Source organism: Haliotis asinina, chromosome 12 (assembly GCF_037392515.1).
Source record: "Haliotis asinina isolate JCU_RB_2024 chromosome 12, JCU_Hal_asi_v2, whole genome shotgun sequence".
Taxonomy (NCBI): Eukaryota; Metazoa; Mollusca; class Gastropoda; order Lepetellida; family Haliotidae; genus Haliotis; species Haliotis asinina.
In genome coordinates this window covers 19,421,699-19,435,661 of record NC_090291.1, presented here as the reverse complement: position 1 = coordinate 19,435,661, position 13,963 = coordinate 19,421,699, and the positions used below count along the sequence as shown (strand labels likewise).

The following is a 13,963-nucleotide window of genomic DNA, read 5'->3' as shown; positions in this document are numbered from 1 at the left end:
ACTCGGAAATGTTTGCAGATAGCGTTCACCATAGATATTCTGATTACATAGACACCAATGATTCAAATTCGAAAAGTTACATGGAAAAATACTACCTATGCGTTTCTTTTTTGAGTAGTTTATTATAATACATTTGTAAGTTCTCTTATTGGCATTCTAGAAGGTGGGAAGATGAAGAACGAGGACTATTTTTAAATTTTGTTTTAGTATGTTTCGACATAGATTGTAAAGTCGTCATGTAAATGAACATTTGCTTGACACTTTCTTGGCAACGACATCAGAGTCTATGTCGAAACGTCACCTATACAGAAACAAAGAAGCTGTATATCCGTACAAGTAGTCCTCGTTCTTCACGTAACAATAACCAGAAACACGATACACGTGTCACGCCGATTCATACATTTTTTTTGATACATTTATAGTGATGTCGTTAGCTGTCAGAGAGATGTAGCAGGATAGACGGACATGATGTAAACCTAGGATCACTCCAGTGTCTTTCTCGCTTTATGTTATCGTGTCCAACATATTGCATATCTTTTTATTTGACTGCACGTAATAACAATATTTATAGCTGAACGGACAAAAGGGTCACCGCTTATGGTTTCTGACGTCGCACTCAGCGATATTCCAGTTACATGGCGGTCAGTAAACAAATCTAGTCTGGACCAGACAATCCAATGAATCAACGGAATCAACTAGCCTGGTTTGCTGGAGACCATTCTAACACAGATATTCAAGGGTGTCTACGGGTGTACTTGAAGCACCCTACGCACTACTCAAAATTAAGAAAAGGAACCTTATTGCTGGCTTCAAAATTGGATAAGACCCGGAGACTATATCTGATCCATGTCACCAGTTACATGCCCAATTACCTGGACTAGTTCCAGAACCAAACGCATTACTGGCATTTTATGCCTCCGTTCATTTATGATCAGTTAAAACATTTTTTGTGAAGGTCAATAGAATTTCTGTTTAAAGATTATAATTTAGAACAAATGCTCATCTTTTCCTCATGTACTATTTACCGTATACACGTTACACCCCATTTTTGTACAATACCGACGATGCATTTCCCCCGACCAGCTGGCAAAATGACTTTTGTCTGATAACCGCATGCAGCCTCTATAAAAACATTAACATGTGAGACTCACTGAAACACCTTTAAATCATGGCCTCAAAAACGCCCATCTTGACATGAACAGTAACTCTTGGAAAGCTATTGTGTTATTCCCAATTCTGTCATTCACAGACAGACAGACAGACGGGAGATTGTATTGTATGAATGGCCAGGAGTCAAACAGTACATCGACATTTATAACAGAGGCCGGACATTGATTTACATAGGAACTGTATGTGATGGCATTACTTTTGTACAATCCACAGCTGAACGAACCATTATATTAGCTGATTTTGAGTCAAAAAGTATGAGGATTAGGTTTGGGGTAATAATAAGAATATAGATATTTTACCGTACACCATCATACAATGGGCATTCTAGTAATGCATTACATTAATTTTCTAGCTTATTGAGACTATGTGGACACATGGCAATTGCGCTGTAAGCACGTTTCGAGCTTAATATTTGTATGTTAAAACCAGCAATTTCGTCAGTGCTTTGTAACGCGAAGGAAGAGAAGTTAACGCTCGTAGGTACGATTTCCTTCATTATGAAAGTTTATAGGTTGAAGAAGTTGTGCAAGTAATTGTAAACAGTCACGGAAGTGACAATGTTTGATGGTATTATATATTTACATCCTTGTTGGAAGATGCACACGAACAATTTTCATTACCTAAGGATTGGTTAAATAAAGCATAAGCGGTAATAACTCTTGCACTGCGGGGGTCCAGTAAATTTCTCTGGAATCATTTAGACATTTTAACATAAGATAGGATCTTTTCGAATTACGAGAAGCAGGCTGACTGAGCCATTGATGTTCTATGTAAAAATCAATATATGGAAGTACTGATTAATAGATACAGGTATATTCCTTGTTTGGATACAGAGCATTTCTTATAAACAATGGGGTTTCATTTGCCAAATTTTTAATAACACGGTGTGTTGTTCTTTAAATCTTCACCCAGCAAGATTCCTTCGGCATGATCTCAGTTATGTGTATATTGTTCAGTTGTTGTTTGACCCGCCACTCAGCAATATGCCAACACAACCGGTAAACCCAGTGATTCTACCCCAAGATAGTATCTCGTAATAACATTAGATCCCTCATTTAGTGCTGTTCTTGGTGAGATTGAATATATGCTCATACTAATCACTACCTTATCAAGTATTGAGAACATTTTAAATATTCCACCAAGGTGTAGCACGACTAATGCTTGGTGCGGCATAAACAACTTCCCTTATTTATGCTACCTTGGAACCACTTACCCGTCTTTGCCAACACCTGGTGTCATAAGTGACATCGACCGCATCCATATACTTTTCATTACTGTCATTAATAAAACCTGTTTTAGTCAAATAAAATAAGCTTATTGTTCACTGACGCTGGCGGTTTTCTTAACGATCTCTCTTGGACGGATTTAAAATGTATTGATTACTTTTTTCCCATTTTCAACATACATTATGTATTATTGGCCTTTGTATTTAATCTTTGAATTCACGTATCATTCGTGAACAGTGATTACACCTGGGGCTTATTAGAAGTGACACTATGCTGTCACATTTGTTTTTCAAAACAAAGAGCAAGGGTTTTTTAATCCAGACTGAAATAAACGTTTAATCTCTTCGCAGGAAGATATAAAGAATCTATCCTGATAAAAACAGTCTAACGCACGTGAAAATACATTGCATTTGACGTGATGCTTACAATTACAAGCATTCGCTCGTAACGCCGAAGACCCGGGTTCGATTCCCAATATGGGTACTATGTGTGAAGCGGATTTCTGTTGTCCTCTGCCGTGATGTTGCTGGAATATTGCTAAAAGCGGAGTAAAACTGAAGTCACTCACGCACAGAGTGAAGTCAGTGACCTTAATTAACCTTCTTTCAGGACTGATAACCTTTGTGTGTACACAGTCCTTTTAACGAAGTTTAATCAGTAAGAAACATATTAGTTTTCTAGGATAATTTCTTTTCACAAACGGACATCCTTGATACTGAAATCAAACATCTTGTGTCACTTTTGTAGCAGTAGGTCTAATTGGAGTTAAGAGTAAAGCTTCACCAAACAGTCGGTCAACGTTTGTTTATACGCTTCTGTGGGACGTGCGGTTAACAAGACGGCCCCAATCGTGCCTATCTGTCGCAGTTTACCAAAGGCCTGGGTGACACAAATTGGGGCATTCAGGCCCAAGGGCGTGACTCTGAGATTTACCGGGTGCCGGGACACACACACACTCCACGTTGCTTGCTTGCTGTGACCTGACGAAATGCTCATAGATTTTAGGGTGTCTGCAAAATGTCACATGCTTTGGGTATGTGATCTCTCACCTTTTTATTGCACAAGACGAAAGCTCACTAATTAGTCTGCAAATACTTGTTGAATCCGGGGAAACCCCACTTTCAGGACCACCGTTGATTGGTCGACTTGAAAATACACTTTTTTTCAACTCTACAAATAGGCGTTTATAACATGTCGGACATAACAGATTATTGACTAATTTCTTTAAAGATGAATTGTTTATAGTTTGTAAGAATATCGTTATTTATTATATGCTTAAGTGTGAAAGATTTCTGGATTGTTAGAGAGCTGATATTTTCACTGCTGTGTCTAACATTTCACTGCAGTGAAAATATCACTTTGCACCTGACTACTGAAGCACATTTACGTACATGTCACTGCTTCATGGCACAACAAAGTCCAGTATCTTGTCACACAGCAAAACAAATAGTAATGTAAACGTGCATTTGGGAATCTGATGACCTATCTCCATCGACGAAAAAAACGCATTGATCAGTTGAAATTTTATGTACCAGCAACTTCATTTACTCGACTGGTCACGGTCATTAACCGTATATATGCTTACTGAAAATGTAAATAGAATAAAACTATTTACAATGTCAGAAACCAGAAATACAATAAGGCGAGTATATGGATGACAACTTCTCTTTATTGTCTAACACGATGTTTCTGGGCTACGTTTCAGGAGAAGAAGGGGCAAGAAGTAGCCAAGAAACGTGTAAAAGTGAAAAAGAAGTTGTCATCCATATACGCGTCATATTTTCACCATCTTCTAAATGCCTCTCAAGAATCTAACCATAAATGCAGTTTATGGTTTATACAACGCACATACACACAGGCAATGACAGTTTCCATTCGAGTAAATCAATCACTTTCTACACTTTCCCTCTCCGTGCCAGGTCAGTTTGTGTTTTTTGTGGGTTATGCACCTATGCCTGATTTTGACATTTAAAGATCTTTGGATGAATATTACTTAATGCTGATCCTATGCATTCACTGACAAGAATGCCATCAATTGATACACAAGTCTCGATACTTAATTAATTTCGAATATCCTGCTATGTCTTATCGGAGATGAGAGTGTTAGATTACAGAGAACTGATATCTCGCTAATTGAGTTTTCTAGGATTAATATTTTGTATTAAATGCGTTTAGTGAATATTCTTACATTATGATACGAAATAATAAATAGTAAATACATTCTAATAAAAAATATAAATTATAAAAATTTAATACATTATATGAAACGCCAAAGCAGGTAATAGATATGCAAATTATTATAACATTATGCATTGTCTGATTTTGCTGCAAAGACCCTTTGATGGATACACTGAGCATTATCGATTCTTTGCTTCGCCCAATTGACTATGAGGTCAATTAACAAGAGATGTTGAGTTATTCAATGTCTCTGTATAAGTGGACACAAACATTTTCATCTTCCAACATCATCGACACCCTTCGTCCGCATCAGAGTAAACATTCTACATTTGTTCATTATGTCAAGTAACTTTGTTCAACGTCGACTTATCTTCTTGTCCATGCCTACAGTAGTAGCCCCGTGACCCAGCGCCTCTCGTTCTTCACCGTACCTGTTGTGTTTCAATACAGGTCGTAGACTGTTTCACTTTCTCAAGACGGACCGCCCCAAATATAAACCTTAGTTAATTTCCACCTACAGGTGAATTAAAAGCCCACCGAATCTAGACGAGGGTAAGCAGGAGTGTCTCTGCCTCTGTTTAATCTAGGATGGTTTAGCTTACTTGAGATATTTTACAAAAAAAGAAGGAAGTGGCCAGATGACCTGGCAATAAGGTTATGATTTAAAACACATGGCGTTCTTTTCAGATCTTCATTAGTGGTTGACAGACGACGAAATGCTGGCTCTTTTGGCAATTGTTGGGTGCTTTCTGATCACATCCGCACAGGTACAAGGTAAGCTTCTTAAAACATTGTTTCTTTAGCCATTGCAGAATGATAAAACATAAAAACATAAACTGATTTCGATCGAAGGTACTTGATTCATTGAATCTGATGTTTCCTGAATGCATCGCTCATATAGGGCTGTTCCAGCTTGTAGTCAATGTTTCAAATCGAGTTTTATGGTGCTTCGAGTTCAAGACGGTATTACAAAACTCAAGAGTGTCTACAAGATTAACTGAATGTTACACAGGCAACAACGACTATGTATGAGAAAAGACGTACATTCAATGTAATGATATATCAGTATAGTAGTGTTTATCTTTCGATTAGATCCGAATTTGACATTGCCATCTGTTTTCAACGTGTGATCCTATGAACACATAGGAGTTATCAATGTGTGTCAAATCATGTTTTATGGTGTTTCGTGTTGAAGATGGCCTTGTAAAAGACAACCGTATATGCACGTTCACCTTTATGTCACAAAGGTCTCAATGGCGATGCGTGAGCCTCAGTAAAAGTGCTTTTACCCAGGAATGTTAGAGTGTAGAGTTCATCGTTGGAGATACGCAAGATGTCATAGAACAAAACGTTCCAGCCAGCGTGAAGTCATACTAATGAATGTTTAATCTGTTACAAGAACAGGTATTAGGAAGAAAATTGTACATCAATTATACTTTTGTCATGGGGATACTGAATCATCTGATGTTTTGATGGAGGACAATTGTCAGGAAGGATGTAGTAATGTTTTATGGCATTCTCGGTACAAGTAAATAAACTCTTAACATTCAGCAAGTGAAACATTGCGACATTACACGATGGCACACCAGCATGAATTCTTGCACGAAAACCATTCTGACATGAATGTATAAGACTGTATCAGTAATTCGTGTTGCTCTAAAGTAAAAGTCGCCAAACAGTTGTAAGCGAGTTTTAATACGTTTTAAGGCAAAATAGAATGAAAAGCATACAAATGGATTACTGAAGTGAGTGAGTTTACTTTTCCACCGCAATCAGCAATATTCAAGCAAAATGGTGACGGCCTGTTATCATGAAAGGTATAGTGTTGTCGGTACATGAATTGGAGCACTAATACATAAATGTCCCACGTACGCATATTGCAATTGCGCTCTACTGTTGATGATGACCTAATGACAACCTTAAACTTCTGTTTAGCATATCGGGAATCAACAGTTTAACGTATTGCCAAAATCAATTTCGAGAGCCAGAAAGAAAGATTATGCTGTCATTAAGACGCGCCCTTGTTCCAGAGCCATGTGGCTACGATGCCCTGCCACGCCCCTCCTACCTTCAAGGGCGTATTCTGAACGCCCCCATTGCCGGGGTCTGCGACTGGCCGTGGATCGTGGCTGTGCGGGAAAACGCCTTCCCAAATCTTCGCCTGTGTTCGGGGGTTCTCATTGGGAGGGATAAGGTCATTACGACAGCGTCCTGCATTACGAGGTAATGAAGTAGTCTGGGGTGAGTGAATTTAATTTTACGTAGCTTGTAGCATTATTCAAAACATATTACGGCAGGGGAAACCAAATATACTTCACACATTGTACCTGCATGGAGAATCCAGGGGCGGATCCAGGGATTTTGAAAGGGGAGGGGGGTTTCCGGGGATTCGAACCTTCGGAAACCCTGTTGGCCCCGTCTACGCGGAAAAAACATCTTCAGTGTGGTCATAAGTCGTGTGTAAGTCATGTTCAAAGGAACCCCCTGACCCCCCACCAGGATGCGCCCATGGAATCGAACCCGGATCATCAGCGTGACGAGCGAACGCTTTAACCACTCGGCTACCCGGTACGTAGAATGGTTGAACACATTGTTTGTTTATGTTATGTGTAATGCAATATTCCATCTATATGGCGGAGGTGTGTAACAAAATCCGAGCATATGATCTACTAAGAGCCATTATGAGCATCTGTGGACGCAATCGGTTTATGCATGGATAAACCAAAATCAACCACCCGGTCACTTCGGCAAGCAAAGGTTTCTGAAGATCAATTCTAACCCTGATCTTCTTGAGCCGATAGTGTGTTGACGCGATATATGTATCTATAATGAAGAAAATCTCAATAATAGGTAATACACAGCTATTATTTCAATACTGAAATAATAATAATAACCCTTTCCTTTCATCAACAATACTACCACTCCTCTTTCAACAATACTACCGCTACTCTATCAACAATACTACCCGTGCTCTATCAACAATACTATCCCTGTTCTATCAACAATACTACCACTCCTCTTTCAACAATACTACCGCTACTCTATCAACAATACTACCCGTGCTCTATCAACAATACTACCCCTGTTCTATCAACAATACTACCACTCCTCTTTCAACAATACTACCGCTACTCTATCAACAATACTACCACTCCTCTAGTCTGTCGTACAGACCCTGAAGTATATATATCCAAGAAAGCCTACGCAAGTCTAGAAAATGTGGCAAGTCTGGATTTCCTTAGCTTCAGTGGCGTGTCAGTAATGGGTGATAAAAATCTTAGCATGTTTTGAGAAATTCCAAGAAATTATTGCTCTGCAGTTCGTTTAGTCTCTGAAAATGAAGAAAGTCTCAGGGCTCCTTTTCATTATATTATTTTTTTCACTATGAATGTTTTTTGTCACTAAAATATGTTCATTTCAGAGACTAGCAGTCTATCAACAGTACTACCACTCCTCTTTCAACAATACTAGCACTACTCTATCAACAATGCTATCACTATTCGATCAAAAATACTACCCCTGTACCAATAATACTACCAAATGAATGCTCTACAAACACTACTAATTAAGCTCTCATAAACAAACCTACCGAACTTCAAATATTTTTTTGAAAGCAACTTGCCACTGGCCGAGTGGTTAAGCCACGGGTTCCGTTTCACACATAGGTAAAATGTGTAAAGCTTATTTCTGGTGTCCCCCGCCGTGGTATTGCTGGAATACTCCTACCCCTAAAGGCGGCGTAAAACCTAATTCACTCACTCACAATGCCCAAAGCTACCAGTACTCATGTCAATTCTACCGTCAGTATCATGCCTGCATACGGATAGCCGATAATGACTCAGGCTTTCACAGTGTGAACATCCCTTGGCTGCCATGATCTTATGATCGCCGGTTCGAGTCCAATCTTTGTCATTAATATGAGGGTCGTTCTCACCAGAGGTAGTAAAGCAATTAGACTTGTATCACTAGACCGAAATCCAACACCTCACTCATTCACTAACTTACTTTTTCAGACTGAACAACTCGCCGGCGTCACCTCTACAGGTGATTGCAGGTGAACATGACATCACAGCGGACTACGAGAACCTCTACGGCCGCAACAACGACACCATCGTCCTGGTCAGAAGCGTCGTAACACACCCACAGTTCGTAGGAAAAGGTTACACGTTACACGTATTTACTGTAATGGCAGATACTTTGCGTTTGGTGTGCATTTGAAAGTTTTCGGGACGGTGGGGTAGCTAAATGTTTACAGCATTTGCTCGTCACGCCGATGGCCAGGGTTCGATTCTTCACGTGGGTACAATGAGCGAGATCCATATCTGGTGTTCCCTGCAGTGATATTGCTGGAATATTGCTAGAGACGCAGTAAAGCCTAAGTTACTCACTCACTTGAAAGTTTTCCTACTGGGATGTATGGTGTGTATCTATTCGTTTAGGAAACGCATGGTATACATGGAAAATATTCTAATTTAAAAACTTTCATACTGCCATTTAGTGATCTTCACATTCATCAGTTCAGGTAAATGAGAATGCTCACTTTTCTCAATACAACAACTTACATTTAGCAACAACTTACAGTTATCAATATCAAAATTCGCGCTGGCAATGTGTGTGCTATTTTCACGAGTAGTCATAGGTTATATTACCTATTAGAATTCGAAAGCGAATGACAATTTAATATGGAATATTTATTTGTTTTACAATCATGCTTGTCGCTTGATATTCCCACAGGTTTAATATATTGTAGTGAACATGATTGCATTTTTTTCTAATGGAATTGATGCAATGTGTTCCACAAAGCAGATGCTAACTGTTTAACGTTAACGTCTGTCACGGTTCTACATGCACATACGGTTTCTGCAGACAACGACATCGCGGTAGTGCGGTTACAGGAACCAGTCACTTACGGGGATTGCGTGCTGCCCGCCTGTCTCCCCACATCTCGTGCCCCAGGGGACTGTGGTGACCAGCTGGTGGAGAAGTGCGCATACGCCGGCTGGGGGCTATATACTGGTGAGTGCGTGAGTTTAGTTTTACACCACAGTCAGCAATATTCTTGATATGTGGCGGTGGTGTGCATTTAAGATCGAGTCTGGTCTAGAACATTCACTGACCAACAGCATAAGTGTTGATCTACGCAACTGGGATACGATGACATGTGTTAACCAAGTCAGCCTGACCACCTGATCCCGTTAGTCGCCGCTTACGACAAGCTTGGGCCGCTGAAGATCAATTCTATTCCGGATTTTCACAGGTTGTGAGATTTAGAACTGGTTATATGTTGTTTGACGCCGCCTTATATTACAGCTCCGTCACAATGAACCATACAATCCAATGACTGATATTATGATAACTCTCGACGCCGTGTCCGTCTTCTAAGCTCATTAACTGACCTCTTATAAGAACATTAGGCTGCCAGCAAGCAAGTATAACCCGGAATCATGATCACTAGGCGGTTTGAGATTCAGGTGAGATTTGAATGTTGGAAACGGCATCTTGTGTACGCGTATGTAACTCTTTAAATAAGTTCACAGTGCCATCGTTTACAATGGAAGCTGTCAAACCCGGCATCAGTCCAATCCGGCAAGTTGTGCATAAAATCTCACTCCCGCCCGTTGTCAGTCCCAGTGAATGCAGGTTTAGACAGCTTCCACTCTAATTACACAACAGCCGGAGTCCGACATTCTTGATATCCAAGAAATTCTCTTCCCTTTGACAGTCTTTCAGTACCGATGTATAGGTTGTCAGAATTTTGGTTCCGCAAGCAGTCATACAAGATGCAAATATTTGGGATTACACTTCACAATAGATATAAACATGAGCATTAATTAGGCACCAGCCATTTCCATGCTATGAGATTGTTTTTGACACAACACACTATTCATTCATGATATGGAAACCAAGCACATGATTATAATTTCGTTAACTGAACCACCTAACGCGTCAATCCATCAACTACCAACACTGCTGCTACTTTCGGCTGCAATTTATTGACGATCATATGGGGGCATATAAACGTTATCAATAATCATGTCGAAAACTATAATCCCACAGATAATGTCTGTGGTCCAACGTACACAAAGTTCCCATAAAACGTTCACTGTTCAATCCTAAGCCAACAGTAATGGTGACATAACTATTTGGTGTATCCTCCCCTAGCATAGACAACTGCTGCAACCCTCCTCCTCATGCTGGAAATCAAACGCCAAATGCATCCAGAATCCTCTGCCATTTGTCATGAAGAGCCTGGGCTAATTCCTGAACAGGTGGACCCCTTACTTGAACTGACGCCCCATGTGGTCCCATAAATGCTCAGTTGGGTTGAGATCAGGACTTCTCTCAGGCCAAGGTAATCTGTCAACTGCGTTGTTCTGCAAATATGCGATAACAGCTCTGTAACGATGGGGCCTAGCATTATCGTCCATATACACTGGCCGACTGGCGAGGGGGTGGTTATCAAAATGAGGGACAACAGCAGCTTCCAGTACTTCCTGTTGGTATCTCTGACCATTCACAGTCCATTGAATGGTGATAGGATTCAGCTTATAGTCATAGGAGATACACCCCAACACCATTAGAGAGCTATCGCCAAATGGTTCAGCTGCATGGATCGTCCACTGTTGTTAAGCCTCATTACCCCTTCTCCAAACTCGCCAACGGCCACCAGTAACACGAAGAAGAAAACGGCTTTCATCGGACCAATGGATCCTGCGCCATGTCATCAGATTGCGGTTTTGCCGTTGATTACACCACGCCAAACGTTTAGCCTTGTGTCGAGCAAGGGACGTCTGATTGGACGACGTGCACCAGCGGACCTGAGCCTCCTGCGGATGGCGCTGGTTGAGAGACGAACACCCACTCTCCGTTGTTCTCTGAGGCCTTTGGCATTGGTCATGGGCCTGCGTCTCACTAGACGAACTAGGGCACGGTCATCACGGGGAGTGGTCTTTCTCGGCCTTCCTGATCGTGGACGATCCTTGACGGAACCAGTGGCCGCATGTTTCCTTAAAAGGCGACTAATGACAGTGTGACTGATATTCAATCTGGACCCAGTGCTGCGACAGGACAAACCAGCTCCATGCATATCAATAACCTGATATCTGATATTTTGCAGAAAACCTACGTCTCTTCATGTCAAAAAATTTCAAATTCAGCACTGTCCACTTATTGATGCGTCGATAAGAAAGCAATGAGAATACTTCATTTCACCTTTTTATACCCCTCAGTCGCTTGTACCATGACCTAACGTAGCAGGAAAAGCATGCATTTGAGTCAGCACGTGAATTTCATGAAGTAGATGTGTACTTAGATATAGCTGGTTGACTTCTCTGTTTTGATCCCTTTTTGTTACAATCGACAATTGTTTTTGGTGGTGCTTAATTAATGCGTATGTGTATATATGAGTAGTCATTGATTTGGTACAATATTTTGAAAAGATCGACATATTAACAGCATTGTAAATGTTACAGTTCATAGTTTTTGATAAATACTTGAATCCTTCATAATTTATTTAGAGCGCTTTTGTCTTCATGAACCGACATGATTTGTATCGAAACTGGATATTTTCCAGCAACATCAATATTAAACCAATATCTGTCTTAAAGAGTTAAAAAAAACATTTTAAAGACATTTCGTTAGAGAATATATCTCTCCAGTGAAATCACATGTTTCCACTGGAATATCGAATGGTTATGTTCTAATATTGATGCAAGTTTGTTATAGAAACGTGAGATGCTAGAAATGTTTAATTGTAACGTGTATACATCCAAGTACCGTAATATGGAGAAATATTTCACTAAATATTCCTATCATTGACGCATTAGCGACTTTGTCATCAACGAACATTTAAACTACGATGAAGCAGAAGATAGCAGATAACAATTATATTTATTATGTCAAATTTGTTTTTGTTGAGATTTTTGTTGTTTTTGTTGAGAGATGGCGAAATGTGTTTTCCAGTAGATTCTGGAAAATGTTAGATATTGTCATGAAGTCGATGCAGAAAACAAAATGTTTGTGTCATGACCAAATCTTGTACATGAATACCAAATTCAAAATAATCAATCGAGGATCTTGAACATCTTCTACGATGAACTGAATTGTGGGATTTACTTTTCAGACCGTAGCTTCTTGCGTTCAGCTAAGCTACGAGCAGCGTGGGGAAAGTACTACAATCAGGCACTGTGTTCTACCATCTTCCGACTGGGTCGCAACAACCTTAATCCTGCCAACACAGCCTGTGTAGATCCCACAAACAAGGACCAGAGGCCATGTCAGGTAGAACCATTAGTCAATTAACGGTCGATGGTTGGGAGGTTGTTAAAGCAATTTGAAACCTCTGATTAAGAACTGATTTAGACTTCACAAACGAGAACCAGAGACCATGTCAGAGAGAACAGTTAGTCAATTAACATTCTGTAGTACGGAGGTTGTCAATGTGATTTGAAACCTCTGCTTTACAACTTAAACCCTGCCAACACAGTCTGTGTTAACCCCATAAACAAGAACCAGAGACCATGTCAGAGAGAACAGTTAGTCAATTAACATTCTGTAGTACGGAGGTTGTCAATGTGATTTGAAACCTCTGCTTTACAACTTAAACCCTGCCAACACAGTCTGTGTTAACCCCATAAACAAGGATCAGAGGCCGTGTCAGGTAGAATCGTTCGTCACGTAACATGGTAGAGAGGTTGTTAATGTGATTTGAAACCTCTGCTTTACAACTTAAACCCTGCCAACACAGTCTGTGTTAACCCCATAAACAAGGATCAGAGGCCATGTCAGGTAGAATCGTTCGTCACGTGACATGGTAGAGAGGTTGTTAATGCGATTTGAACAAGTGTTTTAAAGTTCAGTGGTAGAATATGATGTAACGAGAGAGTCAGTAATATAAAAGGTCGGAACCAGTCACTGAAACTATGAGCATTGCTACACATAATCGGGGCATGATGTTATGATCGAAGGGACCGGAAATATTCAGGATATCTATATAGACCGAACCTAATTCATTTTAAACCCCCCATTCCTATCGCAGCAGGGTCACATAACAGGTTTTAGGAAGTGACCAAACTGTCAATCAATGCAGCCTATGATTGAAAAATATAATGGCTAGTTTAATTTCATTATAGACTCATGTTACCAACATCAATCCCATGTTTCACGCACCATTCCTATGATGAACACATGTATGAAGATGCTCTTCATGAGGATTATATCTGATTCCTTTGTAGGGTGACGAAGGTGGAATGGTGGCTTGTGCAGAAAGAGGAAGGTGGATTCTGGAGTCCCTCATCAACGTGCCCAGCTGTAAAGACACGTATCCCACTTTAGGAGTCGACCTGCGGGCCTCCACCATCATCAACTTCATCAATTCCAACTGAAACATC

The 13,963-nt window shown here is 40.2% G+C and overlaps 1 protein-coding gene across 1 annotated transcript; it reads left to right on the top strand.

Moving 5' to 3' along the window:
- Positions 1 to 5,290: 5,290 nt before the first annotated feature.
- LOC137258051 (prostasin-like) lies at positions 5,291 to 13,957 on the top strand. The gene is made up of 6 exons (XM_067795596.1): positions 5,291 to 5,348; positions 6,605 to 6,797; positions 8,588 to 8,733; positions 9,441 to 9,590; positions 12,697 to 12,854; positions 13,808 to 13,957. Exons 1-6 carry the CDS (start codon positions 5,291 to 5,293, stop codon positions 13,955 to 13,957), a joined length of 855 nt encoding a protein of 284 aa, XP_067651697.1.
- Positions 13,958 to 13,963: the final 6 nt, after the last annotated feature.